The sequence below is a fragment of the Cottoperca gobio genome, chromosome 24 (genome assembly GCF_900634415.1).
Source record: "Cottoperca gobio chromosome 24, fCotGob3.1, whole genome shotgun sequence".
In the NCBI taxonomy this organism is placed as follows: domain Eukaryota; kingdom Metazoa; phylum Chordata; class Actinopteri; order Perciformes; family Bovichtidae; genus Cottoperca; species Cottoperca gobio.
In genome coordinates, this window is record NC_041378.1 from 10517227 (window position 1) to 10540189 (window position 22963).

Genomic DNA, 22963 nt, shown 5'->3' on the forward strand with positions numbered 1-22963 from the left:
TGTGACTAAAATGCAAAAATCATGAAAAAAAAACCCATAGTTGTAGCCACCACCGTGACAGAAGCGCTAACTGGCGACTAAGTGACAGATATTAACTTTCCCCTGTTCACCCGTGACCCTGCTCCATCCGGAGCTCAAGCCCCTTTCTCAACCCTTAAAGAGTTGAAAGGTCACTGGCAGGGTCATGTTAGGTCGCAGGGTTCACTTTTCACCCTTTAACGTGTCATCGTAGACACTAAATCGTGCCTTGACTTTGGTGGGGGTAACCGACACATTTGGTCGTGTCAATCACTGCAAGCTGGAACTTTTCCTTCATCATTGGAGAAAAAAAAAAGAATTAAGAAAACACACTTCAGCCTCAGTGGCTTTCCATCGCAGCGTACATTCACTGCGCTCCACACTCACTGCGCTCCACACACAGGCTGGCTTCATGTGCGTCGCTGTGTGTGAGGCTATGCGGCGCTAGACGACAGACCAGCGGTTCTCTATTAAAATTCCTCTCTCTTATTTGGAACAGGAACTAATTAGAACAGTAAATGCAGGGCGGAGCGAGGGCCAATGTGTACCAGCTGCCCTATAATCACTGTGTCAACACACTGTCGAGGTGTAGGGCACGCGCGAGGTGCCAAACACACACACACCGGCACCCGCACATGGAAATGCACATACAACCGCACACACATGGTGAAATTCACCCAGGCAGCATATATTCAAGTCATTTGCACATTATCGCAATCACAGGTAAGTATACAGAGAAAGTGCTTGGCCAAGCAGACTCTAAACTCCAGGTATTCGGAAAAAAGGATATTTCCGTGTGTGTGTGTGTAAATTTCTGTTTGAGTTGTGATGTTATGGTTCTGATTAGAGGATCCTGCTGAGAGCGAATAAGAAGCAGCACTTAGCTGTTTAAGACAGGGTTCAAAGGTTAGCCGGTGCCCTCGTATGGATCACTTTACACACACACACACACACACACACACACACACACACACACACACACACACACTCACATGCACACACACACACACACACACACACACACACACACACACACACACACACACGAGACACTTTCATGTCACGTTTCATGCTTTACTGAAATTTAACAAGGCTGTCAGTCACGACATCAACAGCATGTCCGTGAGAAACTGCAATCCACATGTAACGCACACACATGGCTACATACAAACGAGGGATCGCACACGGTCCGCACGTGCGCGCACAAACACACAACCCTGGCTGTTTCTGTCTCAACATGATCTGTGAAAACACAGACACACGAGTGCTTTGATCCCGAAAAGCTTTTTATTATTCTGCTTTATCCATTGCACACTTTCTCTCAGTGCCGACCTCTCTGAGTTTCTCACATCTCTCTATATCTCACTGCTTTTATCTTTGTATATAAGAAATACTCCATATTTAATACAATTCCATACATACATTTTTTTTCTTCTTCATATCTTTTTACCAAATGAAAAATACACATGACGGTGGTGAACATGTTTTTATCCTGCTAAAACTTTTTTCACTAGTTTTAAATGTCCTTAATAGATAGTTACACATACATATCCAGTACACAAAATGTTTACGATCCATTTGAGACTCCTTGAATCTACCCTATTGATAAAAAGCTATTACGCAAAAATAAAGCTACAAAAATCAATGTGCACACTGAGTTCAGATATCTACGTCATTCTCGCTCTTTCCGTATCTTGCAGTAAAACACAGCCAATTTAATCTCTAACAACAAAATGAAGGGCATGTAAGCGAACTCTTAGGTGGACACGATGCCTAAAGGACACATTTGTGTCATCTGAGCCATTTAAATAGGCGACCTTTGACCTGGTTGGCCGGGTGACCGGCCTGGAACACAACCTGGTTGGCTCGGAGACTCCCTGAGGGATAAATACAGGTACCCCAGGTAATTAGCACTAATAACAATGATTTATTTAAGGGAATTACACAAAGCTATGTTTGTGTTGTTACTTACTTAAGTTATTCATCATTTAATGGCTGTAATGGTAACATGAGGCCCTAATTTGACCTTAAAGGTAGTAATAGAAAACAGTAGGTGTGAGTCAGAAATAAGCAGAAGCAGTGCTAGTTCTGGTGCTGAATTTGTTTCCTTGTTTTGTCCCACCCACATACCCCCGCTGTATTTGCTTTTTAACAAGCTCACTCAAAGCTGTAATATTTTACATAAAAGGTTCATCAACAAGGTTTGTGTTATTGTTTCTGACAAACTGTGAAAACACTGATCAGGAAGCGAAAAGGAAGTAGAGAGGGAGAGAAAAAGAAGAATAGCGCTATGTGTTTCTGGTAATAACCCAACCCATCTGCAACGGGCCATCCGATATCATGCACAGAGTTGCGCACACACACACACACACACACACACACACACACACACACACACACACACACACACACACACACACACACACACACACACACACACACAGTATAAGGCTTTATGAAAATCTGTTTTACAATTTTTAAGCTTGTGTAGAAGGAACATTCAGTTTCAAAACTAAATTAAAAACATGTTTTCTTTATACAGACTATTTTCTATGAATGTACTAATTCCACTTTTTAATATAATTAAAAATGGCTGTGCATTGCTCATTACATTATATATTATTATTATTATTATTATTATTATTATTATTATTTTTATTGGATAAATTCGAGAACAGAACTGTAATCCTACATCAAACCTCAAATGTCGCCGTATATTAATAGTATCTAGGAGTAGACAATTTAATAATGACAGAAATAGCACAAACAAAAACCTCTGGCCATTTAGATAATATAGTAAAAGCATGAAGAAAAAATATGTTAATTTCCATTCATTTTACATAAAGTGTTTTGGAATATACAAATTAAATGTTTTATTTGAATGGTACCCTGAAACAGAGCTGTCTGTTGCCAGATGCTCTGAATATAGCACCCATTCAGCCAAATTAAACAATTTAATTTATTTTAAGCAGTTTTCATCTTATCCTTCACATACAGCAGCGTTTATTAATTCTAGCAAAATAGAATATTAAATAAAAACACTATAATTGCTTGATAAAATTATCTATAACATTAGATTGAGCATGAAACACTCAACCACACACACACGCACACGCACACGCACACACACACACACACACACACAGAGTGAGAGATGCATTCTTACCTCAGGGTGTAATCAGGTCACTTAGCAGTCCTATACTTCCACAAAGCATTACAGAGCTGTACGGTCCACTGGCTTCCCCTCACACACAGGCTTGTGTCTCACACACAAACAGAAACATGCACACTCCTCCAAACACACTTGAACTCGGCTCTATCTACCTGCCTCTCACTTTGTACTCCAGGTGTCACGTTTTTCTTGTTTTTGCCCTACAGGAGAAAATGCAGTCTTCTCCTCTTTCTCCGTGCGTTTCTCTCTTTCACTCTGAATGAACATGCAGCGGCTGGAGAAAAAGACGCTAACTGCATATAAAGTACGCTTTTCTCTCTATCTCTCTGTCTCTAAGGTCAATCCATGCACCACTCCTGTCTTCCTCGTCTCCAGTAATGGGGAACATTTCACTCGTCCTGTTTCTCTCCTCCTCTGCCTCCTCCCCCTCTTTTTCTCTTCTCCTCCTCCCCCTTGTCCTCTCTCTCTCTCTCTCTCTCTCTCTCTCTCTCTCTCTCTCTCTCTCTCTCTCTCTCTCTCTCTACTGTCACTCACTACAGACTCACTCAAGCTTACATTTAAAGCCAAATAACTTTTTTTAATGTAACAGATGTAGCTTTTTTTAGACACAAATAAACCAAATTCCACATTGTAACCAGCCCGTGTATGAAAATATAACATGACTCAAATAAGTCGGAGCCCCTAAAATTAAAAACATCCGTGTGTATGACTCAAATCCAGCTAATGGTAGCTCCAGCGTGAGTACTTCTACGAAGCTAAAATGGTAAATGGAGACATAGTGTGGATGTAATGTCTTGCTGTGCAGTAGAAAGTACAGACCAGACCATAAACTTCACACCAATTGACCCCCCCCCCCCCCCGCCCAATTCTTCCACACAGACACACCACACACGACACAGAGACTCACATGTACACCTGAGCACACGGACACACACATTCAATCTGTGTTAATTGGAACCACACGGGCTGCACGTGTGCGTCATATGTGAGGTGTAGCTGAGCTGGAGGCGTGGGTGGGGGTGTGGTATATACTAGGTGGATTCCCAGCTGCCTCGGTCTGAAGATGGCACTCTTTCACTATGGTCGTCAAGGTGTTGTCAGGGGAAGCGCACACACATACACACACTTAAACCAGGCTTTAACCAGCATGGGACCCATCTCGTCCAAAATACCATAATGTTCAACTTCACCACGCTAATAAACATTTAAAGGCTCATATTTTCTCTCTTACCTCTGATGGTATCTAGTCCAGGTTTTGGGATTTCTGCGTTTTCATTGGAACTACTTTCTACCTATGAAAACTGTTTCCTGCGGGATAGTCGTCGCTACTCTAAGACGGTAACTAGTTGTGGAAATTGTCTTCAAGCAATCATTCAGACTGTCACACATGCATTGTAACATCTTTCTCAGTTAGACAATCTGACTCCACTCACATCTGACGTTACCCCATTCTAATTTTAAACACACACACACTTACCTCACAGAATGCATCTTGTACAGAAAGGATTTGCAAACATCAATGTTATTTTATAAAGTTTGTTGGTAATTAAAGATTTTGCTTTATCATACTGCTTTTAAACACCACTCTGGTTATGAACTGTTAAATGGCTGTGGCAATGTAATGGAATTATACTCAATTTGGTCCAATTGTGTCAATCGGACACTTAGAGTATGTTCATATGCATTTCCTTTTTGTTTTATTTGTTGTGTTTTATTATAAACCAGGTCTAGGTGCTATATAAATAGTATAAATAAGTATAATATAATATAATAAGTATTAAAACGCTCAATCCGCAGAGAAATGCAAACAGCCCGTATTCAGAAACTGTGCCTTTAAACCAGCTGTCAGGACTTCCATAAGGTTGTGATGTCACAATTATACAATATATAGGTACAAAGTACTGCTACATTGCCGTTACAGTCATTCACCGACTGCAATGGGGGTGCAGAGACACTGAGTGCGCAGCACGGAAAACCCGGAAACGCTGACCAATCGGGGCAGACAGGGCTTTTTCAGGAGGGGGGCTTAAAGAGACTGACGCTAAAACGAAGCGTTTCAGACCGAGAGTATGAGAAAAATAATGTTTTTCTTTTACATTACAGCATGTTAACATGTTCTAGGAGAAATCCAAATGAGCGTTATATGTGTCCTTTAAAGTACGCTAAATATCTCAATGTATTAATGAATGTTAATAAAATGAATATGAGGGCAAGGGGTATACTTTACAGCCAAGATCTAAACACTCAACTGGCATGGCCAGATCGACTTACTGCTGCTTACTGTACATCTACAAGGCAAAAGAAAACAGCTGAAGGGTGCCGAATGTACACAGGCCTAGAGGCCAATTTGGAACAGAGCCACTGTCTCCAACTGTGCACCAGCCACCTTTAGCTCGATCACCATGGTGACAGCATTTACCCCCCCCCCCCCCCCCAACCCCAATAAACACCCTGATTGATAGGCTGTCTGTGGAGCTCTGAGCATATATCAGTGCAAATGTCTGTTGAAAGTGTGTTATACGTGCACGCAGGCATGTACTTGTGTGCGGGACGTTTGAGAGCGTAGGTGGAGGACTAGCTGTCAGAACAGATTAGGGTGTTGCCGAAGCGCTTGACAACTCAAGCACTTTATTATTAGCCAGGCAGGACCCCCATCAGGAGGGGGTCGTCCAAAAACATCCCCAATGAAATATTTTCACAGCAAGTAGAGAAGGGAGAAGGGGAGGTGTCTCAAAACAGGCCTGATTAAATAAAAAAAAAGAATTCAAGACAGTGGAAAAACAAAACAGTAGCCTGGCATCAGAGCAGTGAACTGAGGTAGTATATTAGACAGCTAAAGCTAAATTACAGGACTCGGCTTTGGTTGTTGTTGACTTTAGGAGGGTTTTCAAAGTGTCCGACAGAGGTGCCTCGCTCCCTTTTAAGAGGCCCTCGAGAACAACTTTGTTCTTCAAGTGGAACAACAGCAGTTTATCTTCCACTCAGTCGACAGTAAGACAGATGGAGACAGACTCTGCTGCTCTTTATCACTTGTGTCTTCTTATTGTTGCTCTTTCATTATTCTGTGAGATTTCTTTATCAGCTTCTTATATTTTATTCTATTTTATCTCTACAGAAATATTATCTCTGTTTAAATAATTATATTTATTAAAGTGGAAGTGTGTAGTGTTTAGGGGTATCTATTACAGAAATGGAATATAATATTCATAACTGTGTTTTCATGAAACTAAGAAACCTTGTGTTTTCTTTAGCTGAAAATGAGCGCTTCATATCTACATGGGGAGCGGGTCTTCTTCCACGGAGTTACACTGCGTGTTTCTACAGTAGGGCATTTTCAATGATTTGATGAATGATATAATTTAAAGATTTTATAAAATATATATATATAAAAAATTAAATCTGAGTTTATAGGAATAGTTTAACATTTTGGGAAACACAACTATTTGCTTTCTTACCAGAAGTTAGATTACGAAGATCAATACCACTAATATGCTTAGCTAGCATAAAGACCGGAAACAAGGAGAAACAGCTGGTGTGGTTCCATTCAAAGTTACCAAATTCCAATAAGGAGGACGTCTAACCCTCACTAATGAAAACAAGACTTCCTGTTTGCTTAATCCCTAAAAACCTGGGGTTTAAAAACAACAAGTTACGGTTTTACCAAAGCCAAGCTATAGTGGTTCCCCTCTGTTTTCAGTCTTTGTGCTAAGCTAAGCTAAATGGCTGTTGGCTGTAGCTTCAAATGTATTGTACAGACATGAGAGTGGTATTGATCTTCTCATCTAACTTTGGGCAAGAAAGCAAAATAGGTGCATTTCCTAAAATGTTTAAATATCTAAATATAGTTGTGTAGACTTGGAGTCATAGAGAGAAATAGTATTTCACACATGTACACACACACACACACCTGTGCAACGTGATCATCCAGCCATCCCTGTCTCTGACATCGGCTGGTGTGTCGACCACAAAACACACGAAGGATGTTACTCACCACACAAACAACCTCTCTCTCTCTCTCTCTCTCTCTCTCTCTCTCTCTCTCTCTCTCTCTCTCTCTCTCTCTCTCTCTCTCTCTCTCTCTCTCTCTCTCTCTCTCTCTCTCTCTCACACACACACACACACACACACACACACACACACACACACACACACACAGAGTCTCACACGTTTACCTGTCCCCTGCTCAAAGCTCTCTGCTCTCCCCATTTGTATGAGTGGTTATCGGTGTGGTAACTCTATCCCTTTCCTTTCATGTAAAATACATTGTGCCTAGCCTCCTCCCTCCCTCCACCACTCCCCATACAACCCCCAGTTCCCCCGGCCTGGGGAGGTGTAAAACTATCCCTCTCTTTATGCCTCCAAAAATGCCTCTTTTTCAGGTGTAGTAGGAAGCTATAAAAGAAGGGAGGGAGTGAAAGGGAAGAACAGGGTGAGTCTGTGGAGCAGGGAAGAGGTGGAGGAGAAGGAGGAGGAGGAGGTGGTGTTTGGGTGAAAAGGTACTCTCCCGAAACATCTTTCTCTCTCTCCCTCTCTTCTCTCTGGTTTTAACTGTCTCTGTTCACATGAATTTGACAAGAACTGCCTAGTGTTACTCACAATTTGAAGGGCACAGAAATTAAAGTATATTCACACACAATAAAGTATCACATGTCTTTGTACCTTTGTCTTCAAATCACCCAGGGAGAGAGAAAAAGACAAAAATAGAGCTAAAACTAGACGCTGACCTCTACATCGAACCCCCAGGACAATATGAACAATCTGAGAAACGAGAGAACAACACGCAGCATGATTGCTCCAAGCTATACAGCCCAGAGATGTTGTGCTATTCAAGACAAAGAAAGGAGTTACAGTGAATTCTAAAAGGCTTATGTGGTGCGTGAGTTCATCAGTTTGAACAAAGGAATACATATATCAATAAATGAATGGTGATTTTGTAGCATAAAATACAAAATACACCATCTGTAAATTATTTTACATTCAAATACAGCAAGATTGCTTCAAAATGTTCTGATTCCAGCTTGTCAACAGTGAATATATTCTGGTTTTCTTAGTGTTCCCTTGATCGGAAACTCATCGAATCATTGTGGACGTGACAGTAATATAGGATGTGCTTTACACACAAGACAAGGACTCTGCGTGACAAGTATCCTTTTTACTATTTACTGACATCAGACCAAATAATCAATCGATAAAAATAATCAGCCCAACATATACATCAGCCACCGGATTATTCTATAAACTACATCATAAGAAAGACAAATCAGCTAATAATATGCACCATGTAAACATAATAGCAACTGAAATATTAGTGAATTTAAACCAGATTTTGACGAAAGGCCCGAAAGAGTGAAGTGAAGATTTGGTAAAAACAATAATGCAGGAGCAGCAGCTTTGTTAGTTTGATTTAAATTGCACCAAAGTGGTACATCCCCCCCCAAAAAAATAAAATAAATGTAATGAGTCAAATTGTTTTAAAGTAATTGCCACACAGACAATCTGGGGCCACTATGAGTCTGGGCTCCGGGTTGTAGACAGAAATAGACAAGCCACCATAACTGCCGTCACACCTCACTTGAAATACCCCCTTGCACGAAAGATGTGATGTTATCAACTGCTTCAACAACAACCTGCTTTGGAAAAAAAGCCTTAAAGCTCCATGAAATCTCTTAAACCTTCCTAAATCATCATGAGATCTTTCTGTTTGAGATTGCATTCTTAGCGGCTTGCCGACAACTGACTAGCCATGCTTAAATGGAGCCAATGGTGGGCTGCTACCCTGCATATCCCTTGTTAGCTTGGTACTACCATTCCACTTCTTCTGATTTTTACTACGCAATGCATTTCTTCTGATTACAAGGCAAGGCATCGTCAAGTTTAACAATTGTTTTCCTTTCTTTGTAACTATGGACAAAGAGTGGTCCGTGCACTTTACTAATTTTAGCAACCCAAAGATTATTTTTATTTAATCAACTGGTAGTGAATACATGTGTTAAGGCAGGAAGAGCAGTGACTAAGGCTTCCTCGCCATCCTGGTGGTCTTCATATCTGCCATTTAAATTGGCTCCTCATTGTCTCAGAGAGTGAGGGGATCACAGACATGATTTAATGCAGCTTTACTCAATGGAGACAAATGAAAAGTCACTGATGGATGTGTGTGTATGCACGTGTGTGTATGTGTGCGGGATGGTTCTGCGCTGTTAATTGTGAAGCGTTTGGCCTCGACTGCCCCTGCTCAGCTAATCTGATGAGAGTGATTAAAAAAACAACTGGGAGAAACCTAAACCAGTCCATGGCTGACCAGGCACACACGCACGCACACACGCACGCACGCACACACACACGCGCGCACACACACGTGCACGAACACACACACGCACACACACACACAAAATATGTAAAGGTATAATATGCACATCAGCGGAAAGACACTGCGACAGATATCTGCAGAACTGATTAATCAACTAATTGAAAATCATCAGCCCTAAATAATTGATCTGAATGATTAAATACATGACTCAGCTCCATGCTGCAGGATCACAGATTAGTCACCAAGGTAGAAGTTGTGACAGTATATAGGATATAATCTTACAGACATGTCCCCACTCTGAAACTATACCTTATTTGTTAACAATGGTAATTTCAGCTAAGCCATGATTTAGAAGAATACAAAGACGAATCAAGATATTTTAGGACAAATCTATCTTTGACTTGAAGCAATTTCAAGGTACAACAAGGGTGGGTCATTTATTACAAACTCATACTGTGCAGCACCAAACAAAGGTCAAATTAAACTAGAAGGGCACTGAGAGACCTCCGCCAAGGCCACATGCCCTATCTTGCAATGTTGAGTCAAAAATAATTTATTTATCTGCCGATGATTCGGATCAGCGCCAAAATTGAGTGGGTTCTTCCTCGGCTCATGCTATACGCTTCCACCGAGTTTCATGAACATTGGGTTAGTGGTTTTCCTTTAATCCTGCTGACAAACAGACATACAAACTAAACCAAAAACATAATAATACATAAAACATCTAGAATATTTCCATTTGATAAAATGATGAAATGCTGCAGTTATAAAAAATGAAGAGCTGGGATGAGACTATATGATCCTGTTAGATAGCTGAAATAACATGATTTTAACAAACAAATAAAATAGGAGAAAGGGATGTTACAGGGTCGACTAACAATTTAAGATGAATTAACTTAAGGTTAATACATCTGGTATTTACTCCATGTTTTGTTGCAGAATTCATCTTGATGAAATGGAGAATAGAGTGAGTTAACTAGAACAGTAAGAGCTCTTCTCTGCTGCTGCTGTGAGACCTGAAGAAACACAACACCATCCTCCTGCAAACCCCCCCCACCCTTCCTCATCCCCAACCCGACCGCAGCTACCGCACCCCCCGCTTGCTCCCCATACCGCAGCCTTCCCCTCCGAATCCACCAACCTACCCTCCCTAAGCACCTCCACATCCAACTGAAATCAATGAGATGTGTGTGTGTGTGTGTGTGTGTGTGTGTGTGTGTGTGTGTGTGTGTGTGTTGGAGAAAAAGATCAGGTAAGAAAGCAAAGAATTGAAAAGCAAAAAAGAGAACATGTAAGTGTTTGCATGTTAAGAGTCTAAGAGAGTCTGAGAGTCTGTGGTGGTCATAACTGGAGTGTTTGTGTGTGTGTGTGTGTGTGTGTGTGTGCGCGCGCGTGCGTGCGTGCGTGCGTGCGTGCGTGCGTGCGTGCGTGCGTGTGTGTGTGTGAGCCTGCGTGAGTAAGTGCATGTCTGTGGCAGTGGCAGTGGCAGCAGCATCAATAATTAAAGCTAATCTCATTAGTCCTCAGATCCCTTTCAGACGCTTTTAATTAAATGATGAATGGCCTCCCAGCTGCCTGTTAAATAATGCTGCTCATGACATCACAGCGTGTGTGCATAGGAGAGGTACGACATAAGGTAGATATCCTTCAAAACAAGAAAGACGAAGAGACATTCAGCAGACAGATAGGTATGCCCTCACATGCCATCTGCTTACAGATTCAATATTATTAGAAGTTACTGCTGCCCTATGCGCCGAGGAGAGTGAACAGGAGTTGAGTGTCTCAGAAGTCGCAAGCTGTTCCGTCATACCAGGCCTTGAAACACTTCATATCATCTTCCTAATAAAATCACTCTCAATACCATATGTCTGCGATAGAAGGAAGGCAGCTTGAGGGAGAGGAGGATGTATGCAAGTGTGAAAAAGAAAAGAGAGAAGGTCAGGGAGACCAAAAAAGAACAGCTTGGGGGTGTGAGGAAGATAAAGTTAAAGAAAGACAAAGAGACACACACACTAAAGGCCAAATCAGAGAATGAGAGCAACAGGTAAAGCAGAAGACAGGTAAGGATGCCAAAGAGCCCCGGGCTCCAGACAGCATGGACCTGGCTATGAGAACACCCATAATCCCTTCTGTTTCTCATCCCCCTCTACCCTGTCTATCCCTCCCTCCTCCCTCTATCATCCACCTTCCTCCCCCCCTGCTCTCGGGCTGGCTCTGTATCGGATTGCTGACTTCACAATAGGCCCTGAATCATCACTCTAGCCAGAGAGACACAGGGAGAGACGAAGAGGCGGGCAGGCCGGCGGAGAAAGAGAAGGTGGGACAGACAGACAGAGAGACAGACAGGAAGAATCAAGGACAGGGAGAATGTGTCTGTCTGGGCTTCAACGTTGGATAGATCCATTTCAAACAGGGTCAGATGGACAAATGTGCTTTCTTAGGGAATCTGAAATACGTCGACAAAATAAATCTAGCACAAATTGAAAATACAAATGCAAATTTAAAATGGTCTCAATGATACAGTAAAGCTTGCAACATGCTGGTATTACACTCCATGTTGTACTGAAGCTTTTATCCTTTTAGCCCCCAATGTTCCTCCTTCTAAAAATCTAATTTGTACGTATTCCATGTAATTGTGAACCAGGAAGTATAAAGAGCGACACATTCCTCTTAGGGAAGAGGTTGGGACACCAGAACACCAGACTTTCATGTGTCCCGTGTGAAACTATATATATATATATATATATATATATATTGTCACGTAACATAAGTAGAGCCACTTGCGCAGTTATTTCACCCCAAACATTGACTTATTTGTCAAGTAACTTCACCACTTCCGTAGTTATTTTTTAACCCAAACCATAATCTTTTCCTAAACCTAACAAAGTTGTTTTCTTCAGAAGACGTCATTTTATTTTGAAAAGACTCGATGCATGTAAGTGGAAATTGACACGTGTTGCTGGACATCCATAGGAGAACGCACTTTGGTAAGATATCATACGAAGCGTTGTTTGAGGATACGTTGGCCTGCGAGATGCTAGCACGATGTAGAACTTTCACAGACTGATAAAACTAATACTACAGAAAAGTGTGTCTATTGTCCATTTTCAAAAAATAATGCTCCTTCATAAAAATAGTACTACTCAACAGAGAATTAGTCATTGACAATTTTGATAATCCGCTAATGGTTTATTTATCAAGCACAAATGCAAACATTTGGTTCTGTCTTCTCAAATGTGAAGATTTGTTGCTTTTTGATGTTTTATATCATTAAAACGGAATATCTTTGGGGCCCCCCGGAAATAATGCTGAGTCCTTACTGCAGCAGGCCGGGCTCGAGTCCAACCCGCTGCCGATTGCTGCACGTCGTTCCCTCTCCCTCCCCCTTTTCCTCTCGGTCTTCTGTACTATCCAATAAAAGGAAAAAAGCCCAATTTATAATCATAAAAAAAATACGTTATATTTTTGGGTTTTAATATGAGGATCAGACAAAATAGGAACTTTGAGTGCGTTACCTTGGGCTTTTCTGAAATTCAATAACATAACTTTTATTTCTAATTTATGATAATGTATTGAACACACTGATGATAATTACCAGCAATGACCTATAGTCAAATAATTCTTTTTTTAAATATATATATATATATGTTGGTGACGTATGATGAAAGGATCGATTCATCAATAAGGCTGCAGCCCTAGTCTGGAGTATTGAGTCAGGACAGACCCAGGTCATAGCCCATCTGGCCTCGGCGACCCCTCTGCTACCTCTCTGATTCTACACTGCAGAGAGAGAAACACAATCTCCCGGCAGAGCAGCAGAGGAAGTTCTCGTGGCAGGCGGGAAAGCAGGTTCCTCCGTAACCAAAGCACAATTGTTGCAATTTCATTTCCTTCCCAGCTAAATGAGGAAATACGCTCCTTTTTTTAACCAATGGCAGATGAGCGTTTGGCCAGAAGACCAGTCTGAACAAAAGGTGGGCTGTGCTATCAAGGGCTCTATTTATGGAAGTTGCTGGGAACAAAGAAATTAAATGTTTTACTACTTCAGGACTTCTGTTCATGTAATGATTTTCAAAGCTTTGGAGTTTGAATTCAGTCTCATTACTGGTTCCTTAAAGAATAATGTTAAAATGTTCAGTCGGGGGAAATGTAACATCTGGCAATAATGTGATTTTTCCTTGAAAACTCTTTGAGTAATCAATAAAGTGAGGAATCTTGGCATGAAATATCATGGCCTGATTGACTTCCATTAAACAAGCATGGTCACAATATGAGGCCGTCTCCACTCAGATGACCTCAGCCGTCCCACACCACAGAAAGTATATGTGTATAACAGAGAAAGAAACACCTACACACACACTACTCTCACACAGACACATACAGCAGACACTAAAGCACACATATCATGTGGTTTCCTGTCTGGTGCGTTCCTCTAGAAAGCCCACGCCGGTGGCTCTGGGTTTCTAGATGGATTCTCCAGTCTGTTTAGGGGCTTTGACTCCGTCAGACTGCGATTGGCTCACAGGCTGTCTGTGACCTGCTCACCTCACACCTAGCTGGCTTTCCCTGGCCGGCCAGACTCTTACTCGACTCTCTTATATATGAGTTATAGATTATCTGGACCAAGGCAAGAACTTAATAGGTTTTGGTGAGAGACAGATGTTTTGGTTGTTTCAAGCACCCTAAATAAAAGTAATGTCAAAAATAAAGAGAGTGGGAGTTATTTTTTCAACATTCAGTTGAAGGTAGGCTCCTTTATCTACAGTATTGTGTAGTAGTGGTTGAATCTAATACTTTGATACATTTCAGAAAACCAGAAAACATTACACAGTAATAGTAATAGTAATAGTTTCTCGTATTGGGAAACATTTATTTATTCTCTTAGCGAAACTTGATTTAAAGATTTAAAGATTTTCACATTGATATGTCTGTTAAATAGAGCCAGCAGCTAGTTAGCTAAGCTTAGCATAAAGAAGGAAGCAGAGGAAAACAGCTAGCTTGGCTTTGTCCAGAAGTAACAAAACTGTCTACCATCACCTGTAAAGCTCACTTATTACCATGTCTTATCCCATTTGTTACAAAAGCGGGATGTAAGCGGTGCGTAACCTCTATGGCAGCGGTCAATCCACACCGACTCGAACCTGCGTATAGTGGTCTCTGTTCTTGGAGTGGCGCTCATCTCACAGGCGTGTCTCGGAGTCAGTGTGGATTGACACATTTGATAAAATGGAAACAAATCTCGAGTGAGTGAGTGACGGATGTAAAAAAACTCTTCTTAAAATGGTGTCTATGTGGATTGGCCATCACTCTCCTTGTTGAGCTATGTGTTTAACGTGTAAAAATAGAGTTAGCGTGTTTTTTTGCGTGCTTCACATTTGGTTTCCTATCTTGACTTGTCTGCTTCTGTGCTGACCTCATCTCCTCCTTTGCCAGTTATAAACCCTAATGTAATCAAGAATTATTTTTCATAAAAATAATGCCATAAATATTTTCTACCCTCTTAACAGCAGAGGCGACTAGAAGACTGAACGCCAGCCTCTCTCAGCAACGCTCAGCTGTCAACTAAACATAAATCTTACAAGAATCACTGTACACCAAGCTGAAATTGAAGTGCACCTCGGTGCCACAACTAGGATGCCAGCCTACTAGAGGGATGCCAGGGGGTAGCTGTTACACTCCACACTCTTGTGATCCGTCCACAAGCCTTGTCGCCGGGCAGATTTTAAAAATGACTGTCTGTGACGCCAATGCAATCTTGGCAATCAGGGTTGGGCCGTGCTCGCATTTAGCTACTGCTGCTGCATGTAAGTTTGTGTGAATGTGTCTGTATGGGGTTGTAGGGGTGAAAGAGGGGTGCAACCTGACCCCTTTCCTCCTCTAACTTGGTCTCTCTCTCTCCGTCTTTCTGTCTCACACACACACAGACTGGGACAGCTGCCATATTCGGGGCCTCTCCCAGCGCACCAGAGGAAAAGGCTATGGCTAAAAGAACCTTTTTTCCCCTCTTTTTTCCTCCTCCTTCATCTCTCTTACTTTTTTCTTCTGGTGGCCATACATTTAAATCTTGCAAGGCTCCCTGGGGTCAACAAACACCACCACTGCCCCCCGTCTCTCACTGCTTCCTCCACTAACCAACAGACTGGAGACTTCTATCAGGGCTCTGTCGGATCAAGAGCCATTGAGGGACTGTGTGGAGTTTGTGAGTGTTTGTGTGTGTATACTCAAGGACTCATGCTGCGCTATCTTAAATATCTGCTTAATGCTTACACAAATTCGTACTTAGGATTGAACATAATTTATAATGGAACATTTGATGCAAACAGCAGCATCTCTTCATCATCATCTCACAGAGCATCCCTCAAAAACATCAACAAAAAAAAGCAGTTATCACCTTTTCTTCAAAGCTAAACAAGTAAGTGACAACAGGTGGAGTGAGACACTTAAACAAGCTAAAAGTAGCATTATGGCGCTAACCACCGTTCCCTGCCTCAGGCTCCTTCCAGCGCTCCCCGAGGACCCCAGACGGCAGGCTGGCCCTCGGCAGGCAGGCGGCCAGAGAGGACGACTGACCATAACCCAGATGACGTGCGATGGATGTGGTGGGAAAAGGGCGGGGTGGAGAAAGTAAATGAGGGGGGGGACGACAACTTAAAAAGGGTAGAGGGGAGGGATGGGGGTATCAGGTATCAACAGACAACTCCCCGAAACTTTGTGTGTGAGGTCTGTGCTGTTTTCTCAGTCACCCGAGACACGCCTATTTCAATGAAGCAGTGTGGGGAAAGAATTAGCCACTTTCAGTTTAAAATTTAAACAAAAGCAAAACATTCCAAGGAAATTAAAATGATAGAATCAGTTTACAATTTAAAACCTTTAAAACCTCTAAATTGAATTTATAAAAGCTGTCATTCGTACTTTTGAGGTTTAGTTGTAATCAAAACTGCACAAATACTGATTCCTGGATTTTATAATCATATAAGGGGCATAACAGAGCTGATGTAATTAGTCAATTAATCGATTACTCAATCGAAAACCTTTATTTGCCTAATAAACTATTTTGAAGCATGTTTTCAGCAAAAATGCCAAATGCTCATTGGCTTCACCTTATCAAATGTGATTATTTTAAAGTTTTCTTCGTCTTCTATGATATTAATCTAATCTAATCTCTGGGATTTGGGAAAGTGTGATCGGCATTTTATGGGCTGCACGATTGAACCGACAGTTGACTGAACATTTTAACATTTTTAAGGTAGTGATTATTGCATGGCTGTTGTTTAAGATTGCATTCATTTTAGTTAGGTGTGTCTAATCAACTGAATGTACTTCTTACACTGTATACCTAAAATACTGAGTCAAAAACAGATGCATAGCAACAACACAATTTTGATTCAGCTTCATAAAGTGCACTAGAATATTTCTAGAAAAATAAGTCACAGATCTGTAAGCCTATAGCTCTGTGTGGTATGATTAAATCTCTGTCCTTGCTCTGAGGTCTCATTTCCAACCTGAACAATTAATCAATGTCTTTGAGGCGCAGCTCAAATTCACATTATAAATGATATCAGTGCCCTATTTAAAGCAGGTGAAGTAATTGTGGAATATGGACATCAATATTTGATATTTGGGTGGCAGCAAGACAAGATGGATGTGCCTCTCTTTCTCTTTCCTTCTTTCTTTGTCTTTTTCGGTGTGTTTGTGCTTTGTGCGTGTATTCTACTGTATGTGTGAGTGACAGTACTCCGCTGGGGTCAGCCCGTAATCTAACGCGGGGCTAGTCTGAGAGAGCAACACAAAAAGTGACGGAAAAACAACATGCTTCATGCGCTCTGTCCCACTTTGTGCTATTATTACTGTCGAGGCTGGCAGGTCAGAGGGATAGTGAGGGAGAGAGAACCAAGCTTGATGGAGGAGGAGGAGGAGGAGATGAAATTACACCTGTTCTGGTGGCTGACTAACGACTTTGAAATGCGAGCGGACCTCGCTCGCCGCCAAAATCATTTTCCCAACAATACGGCCTGATCTTTAAACAAGCAGAACTGGGACGCTGCGCTGACGTGACGCAGAGACGGCCTGCTGTGCTGAGACACTAACAGACCCTCAGGCTCAGTGTGTGTGTGTGTGTGTGTGTGTGTGTGTGTGTGTGTGTGTGTGTGTGTGTGTAAGATTGAGCGCTAAAAGATGTGGTGAAGATAAAAAAAAAAAGACCTACTTTTTCAATTACGTTAATTAGTCATTTAAATAACTGTAATAACTAACAGTGGATTCACTTCATGCACGCACGCACAAAGGCACACACACACACACACACACACACACACACACACACACATTCAAACGCTCACACACAGAGTTCCTAAATTGATGTCTCGGTCCAGCATTGTTTCTCATGCTCATTCACTCAGACTACTGCCATATGGTTACTGTACACTCACTGAACCACATCTGCTGTGTGTTACCGCACACGCACACATCTCTCCAATGCACCCATACCTCAGACTTGTGTGGCCGATACAAGGTATACTCACCCAGCCACACACACACACACACACACACACACACACACACACACACACACACACACACACACACACACACGCACATGCATACAGTAGCGTTTAACTCACCATCTGTTCGTTGAGGTCCTGTGAGGCCTCCATGGCTTCTTGGGTTTTGATCCGCCACACACTTGAGGGGCAAACAGTGAGAAAATAATAACATGGCTGTCAATAGATATATAATGAAAAAAAACAGCTTTTTCTATTTACCTGTGGAGGTTTAATCATCACCTGTACTACATTAGTGCTTGAACACTTGTTTTTTTTTTGGGGGGGGGTTGATTGTCAAATTGAATCACTTAAACACACTTTGTGGCTGAAACCACTATTTTTTTTTATGTCTATGTGCATCTGTCGGTTAGACCTTCTGTCAGTGTGTTTATGTGTGAGCAACAGGAGTCTGAAGGAGGGAAGCGGCAGTGGTAACTTCAGCATATCATCTTCAGCCGTGGGTGAAGTGGAGAGATAATTGCAGAAGTAAATATCAACAATGAAAATGGAGAAGTGTAAATGATATGGCTGCTTGGCTGGCTCTGGACCACAGTCACACTGGCTGACTAGCACGCAAAGACAGTGAGTGACCCTATTAATACTAGACAGGAGACAGGTTGGCGCAGGAGTCCGGAGTGACGGAGCAGCCGAGGTGATTGTCCCCAACTTAAGTGAGATTAGATGTTGCGATCAGAAAAAGACAAAAAGGTCACTCTGCCCATGTTTTTTTGTTTAGTTTTTCACCACTGGGATGCAGAGGGTGACGTTGCAACAAAAGCACAGCTGAAAGAATGGAAAACAATGCATCATCAACAGAACGGCACACAATGGCTCCTCTCTGCTATATTGTGCAAAGGTTTCACAGTTGAACAAAAGAGCAGGTTTACGAAGACACAAACTCTCACACACAAAGTCCTTCCCTCTCATTAGGCCTGAGTTTCCGAGCAAATGTAAGGAGTGCCACCAGCTCATTTCCCCTATGACAATGTTTTTATGCATCCTCTCTATTTCACTTCAGCTTACATGAATATCTTTCTACACCTGCATTTTGAGCCAGTGTCAAGAGCAAGTTACAAATGTCCTTTCTGCAGGGTATTCAAGGCTTTGTGTCATGTCAGCTAAGTTAATAAGGATATATATCCGAGTATATGTGTGTATGGTGTGTATGCATGGACACAAAAGAATGTTTACTCTTCTACAAGGGCTGATTAGTCTTTTAAAAGCAAATTTAATCTAAAAAGGGTCCCAAAATAACAAGTAAGAAAATTAAGTTAGGGCAATACAAGTCTTTTTTCAGTCTAGTCAGTGTGTGTGTGTGTGTGTGTGTGTGTGTGTGTGTGTGTGTGTGTGTGTGTGTGTGTGTGTGTGTGTGTGTGTGTTTGTGTGTGTGTGTGTGCGCGTGCTGTGGACTTTTCTGTCTCGATCCTATAAACTAACTGGCATCCTTTTAATTTTTCATAGCGTTCAGCTCCTCCTAGCCTGAAACCCAAGACAATAATGCGTCTCTCAGGTGAATTGATTTGGGCCCAAGCCTCCCTCCTCCCTCCCTCCCTCCCTCCCTCTCTCTCTCTCTCTCTCTCTCTCTCCCCCTCTCACCTTTGTGGAGGACAGAAGCAGCCTTCTATCTGTTCGCTTTTCACTCTCCCCTTCATGATTTATTCTTCTTTAGAGAGGACGTAGTGGACAGTAAACCCACTTTAAACTCAACATTATCAATCATGTTATGAGTAGTGAACTTTTTCGGCAATAAAATAATCCGTTTATAAAATAGTGAGTATCAAAAGTATGGCAGCTTAGAATATGTCTTTAAACAAAACATATTGATACTTTTGAATATTCTTATGTGTTAACTGGTTTTCCCACTTCTAAGGCTATGCGGTATATCCCACTACACATGTCTGCCTCACACGGCCCTAAAACCAGTAGTTACCTGACACTGCACAGGGAATCAATAATGCCTGCCATTTCCTTCAGCGTCCCAGAAGAGAGAATTAGATTTCTCACCATGGCTATTGACAGCGACATAGGAAATACATATGGGACGGCGGAGGATTAGAAAGTGGACTGCACGGCTACACTGCGGTAATTTCACGCTATAAAAGCCAAAGAGAGGAGAATGTTGAACAAACCGCAGACTGCTGCTGGCTGGAGAGCTTGTAGTGAAAAGGCACATATTCAATCCGACTCAAACTTTATTGACAGCAATCGTTGTTATGCAAAGATCGATTTTTCTTTTTTGTGACACTTTTTAAAAAGCCAGTTAAAAAAAAATCTTCCGATAAAAGATGCAGACATGGTTCTTCTCATTAATTCTGAATTTAATTAGGACATCAGTCCTGAGGACACACATTTATTCGTGATTGTGAGAGTAATCATCAAAATAAATGTCTTGAGTTGGCCGTGTATTTTTTATTTATTTTTTTATACCAAACTAGCCAATATATAGCCTGATAATCTTTCTAGACAAAGTCGAATAAAAATGAAGGGAAATTACTTTGTAATTTGTAATTACTTTGGGTGTGAAGCTTTTTCCTTGTTATTAGCACAAACAATGACACATTCATGTTGATTAAATGTTATTAAGTGCATAACTTTAAGCCTCAGGACCACATTTTACGGAACTGTTTTTCAATGTTGAATTGAATTTATTAAAAGGATCTGTTTTGGATAATTACACTGCAACAGTAAAATAAAATTAAAGAATGGTAAAAAAAACAAAAACAAAAAACAAAAAAACAAACAAATAGAAAATCTGAAATAGAAAAGGCCAACCATTTACTGGGACAAAATATAGCCCATTATAAACTGATATTGTAATTTTTTAACAAACATTTTGAATACATTTTATAGGATAGAAAACGTCAATCCCCAGTATATTTTCCTCATCATAATGTAAAACCGCCTATTTCAAATTAAATGCAGTTTTCGGTATAACTTTTATTTAATTACAATTTAAAAAGGGCCACAACAATGATTTGTTTCCAGCCTTTATGTGTAGCTACAGGACTTTCCCCAAAATCTCCACAAACCAAATCCCGTCCATCCATCTCTTGCGCATTAATGCGCATTGGTTAAGTATGAGTCTTTAATGTGAAATCTAATCTGTGTGGATTACGGTGCAGTAGGCCTATCAGATTTTGAGTCAGCCGTAACTTGTCATGTTGTTAGGGGCAGGCCAATAGCCAGGGGCCATTCAAACCCTGAGAACCCGGCCGCGGTATAAGATTCCCATTTCCTCCATATCAAATATAAACACAAACTCCACGTGGGATGAGAGGAGAGATGGGGAGAAAAGTCGTGGACACACGGAGGGATGCTGGCAGAGAATCGAGGAGACACTAAATTCCTCCATGTGTGATGAAATCTGGATAAAAAAGATGTAGAAACCACACTGGCCTGCAGTCAGAGATCATTTGGCAAATAACCATCAGAATAAAGTTTTTTATTTAAAACAAAAATAAATATTCAATAGAAAAGCGTCACATAACACCAGTTTTACAGGGAGTGCGCTTCTATGAATTACATTAAACTTTAAGTACCGTTAAATTGTATTTGCATCAATCTATAAAAAGTAAAGTAGGCTATTTAATTAAAATGCAATAGATGGATAAAATGAATTTAAGCGGGTTGAACGTGCCGAGGTCCCGCGGATAGGATGAAGTTTGGACTCCATCCCAAACTGACTTGTGAAAAATGGACACAAAATGAAATATTACATTCATATCATTTGACAAATGTATTAATTGGTGCGTAATTGCTTTACAACAACAATTTACGCAAATAAATTCATGTCAATTGTGAAAGTGTAACTGTATAGGCATTTGTATAATACCATTTTGTAGGATTATCCCTTTTAAATAAAGTATGAGTTGAAGAGGAATCATACCTCATTGCTTAATTATTAATTATTATTAATTAAGATGTCATTAAATGAATCAAACTGAATCAAAGTCAATAACTATGACAGTTTCGATTTATCGTCCTCAGACTGCAGAAACACAAACCTGTCACTGACCTGATGTTTGTCAGAGTAAAACCACAGATCTGTATCTTCCCTTAAATAAACAGACGAACTCAACATACCTGTGTATAAATTACTTTCGTCCCAGCAAGAAATCAGCTCCCAGATTCCCTTCACTTCTTAGAAAGGCTCATAATCAAATGCAGTGTGGTCGCTGCACAGCTCTCCCTGCTGTTTGCAGGCTGTCACTGACTGGATCAAAACACTTCAGCAACTGCTGGCCATTACCCGCAAGAGTCCAAAAACAAGCCCGAGGAGTTTATCAAACTCGATAAAACAAATTTACAAACTCAAACCGGAGTCCCGGGTCTCGGTGTCGGTGACCGGACCGCTCTCCTCTGCGGGTAACGACATTATTTTCAGTCCGCGTCCAAGTTTGAGCACCAGGCTGTTCAGAGGCATTAGGCTCAACTTCATTATTGAAAACCGTGCCGCTGCGCATGCGCTCAGCTGCCATGCGGACACTATTGGGCAAGTGTCCAAAGGACTAATGGGGTTCAGAGGGGAGGGGTATACCAAAATGACATTCTTATTAATAGTTTGGCCCAAATGACGTGCTCACAGTTTTATTTATCCCATCAGAGCAAAAACAACACGCACCCACTGACCTATCTATCTATCTATCTATCTATCTATCTATCTATCTATCTATCTATCTATCTATCTATCTATCTATCTATCTATCTATATATCTCTATGTCTGTCTGTCTGTCTGTCTATCTATCTATCTATCTATCTATATATCTATCTATCTATCTATCTATCTATCTATCTATCTATCTATCTATCTATCTATCTATCTATCTATCTGTCTGTCTGTCTGTCTGTCTGTCTGTCTGTCTGTCTGTCTGTCTGTCTGTCTGTCTATCTATCTATCTATCTATCTATCTATCTATTTATCT

At 41.1% G+C, this 22963-nt stretch overlaps 1 protein-coding gene across 4 annotated transcripts in view; it reads right to left on the reverse strand.

Annotated features, from left to right (window-relative positions):
* eya4 (EYA transcriptional coactivator and phosphatase 4) overlaps positions 1-22453 on the reverse strand; it is a 43182-nt gene extending 20729 nt beyond the window's left edge. For 3 of the 4 annotated variants that reach the window (XR_003831679.1, XM_029425473.1, XM_029425474.1), the window contains exons 1-2: positions 22124-22453; positions 18119-18179 (exon numbers count right to left, since the gene is read on the reverse strand). Coding sequence is in view for 2 of the 4 variants with exons in the window: in XM_029425473.1 (XP_029281333.1) it covers positions 18119-18151 (33 nt within the window). In the remaining 2 variants the exon portion in view is untranslated. Of the gene's footprint in view, positions 1-3184; positions 3550-18118; positions 18180-22123 lie in introns of those variants that run through there. The other variant, XM_029425475.1, reaches the window with a different exon arrangement.
* Between the last annotated feature and the right edge of the window lie 510 nt (positions 22454-22963).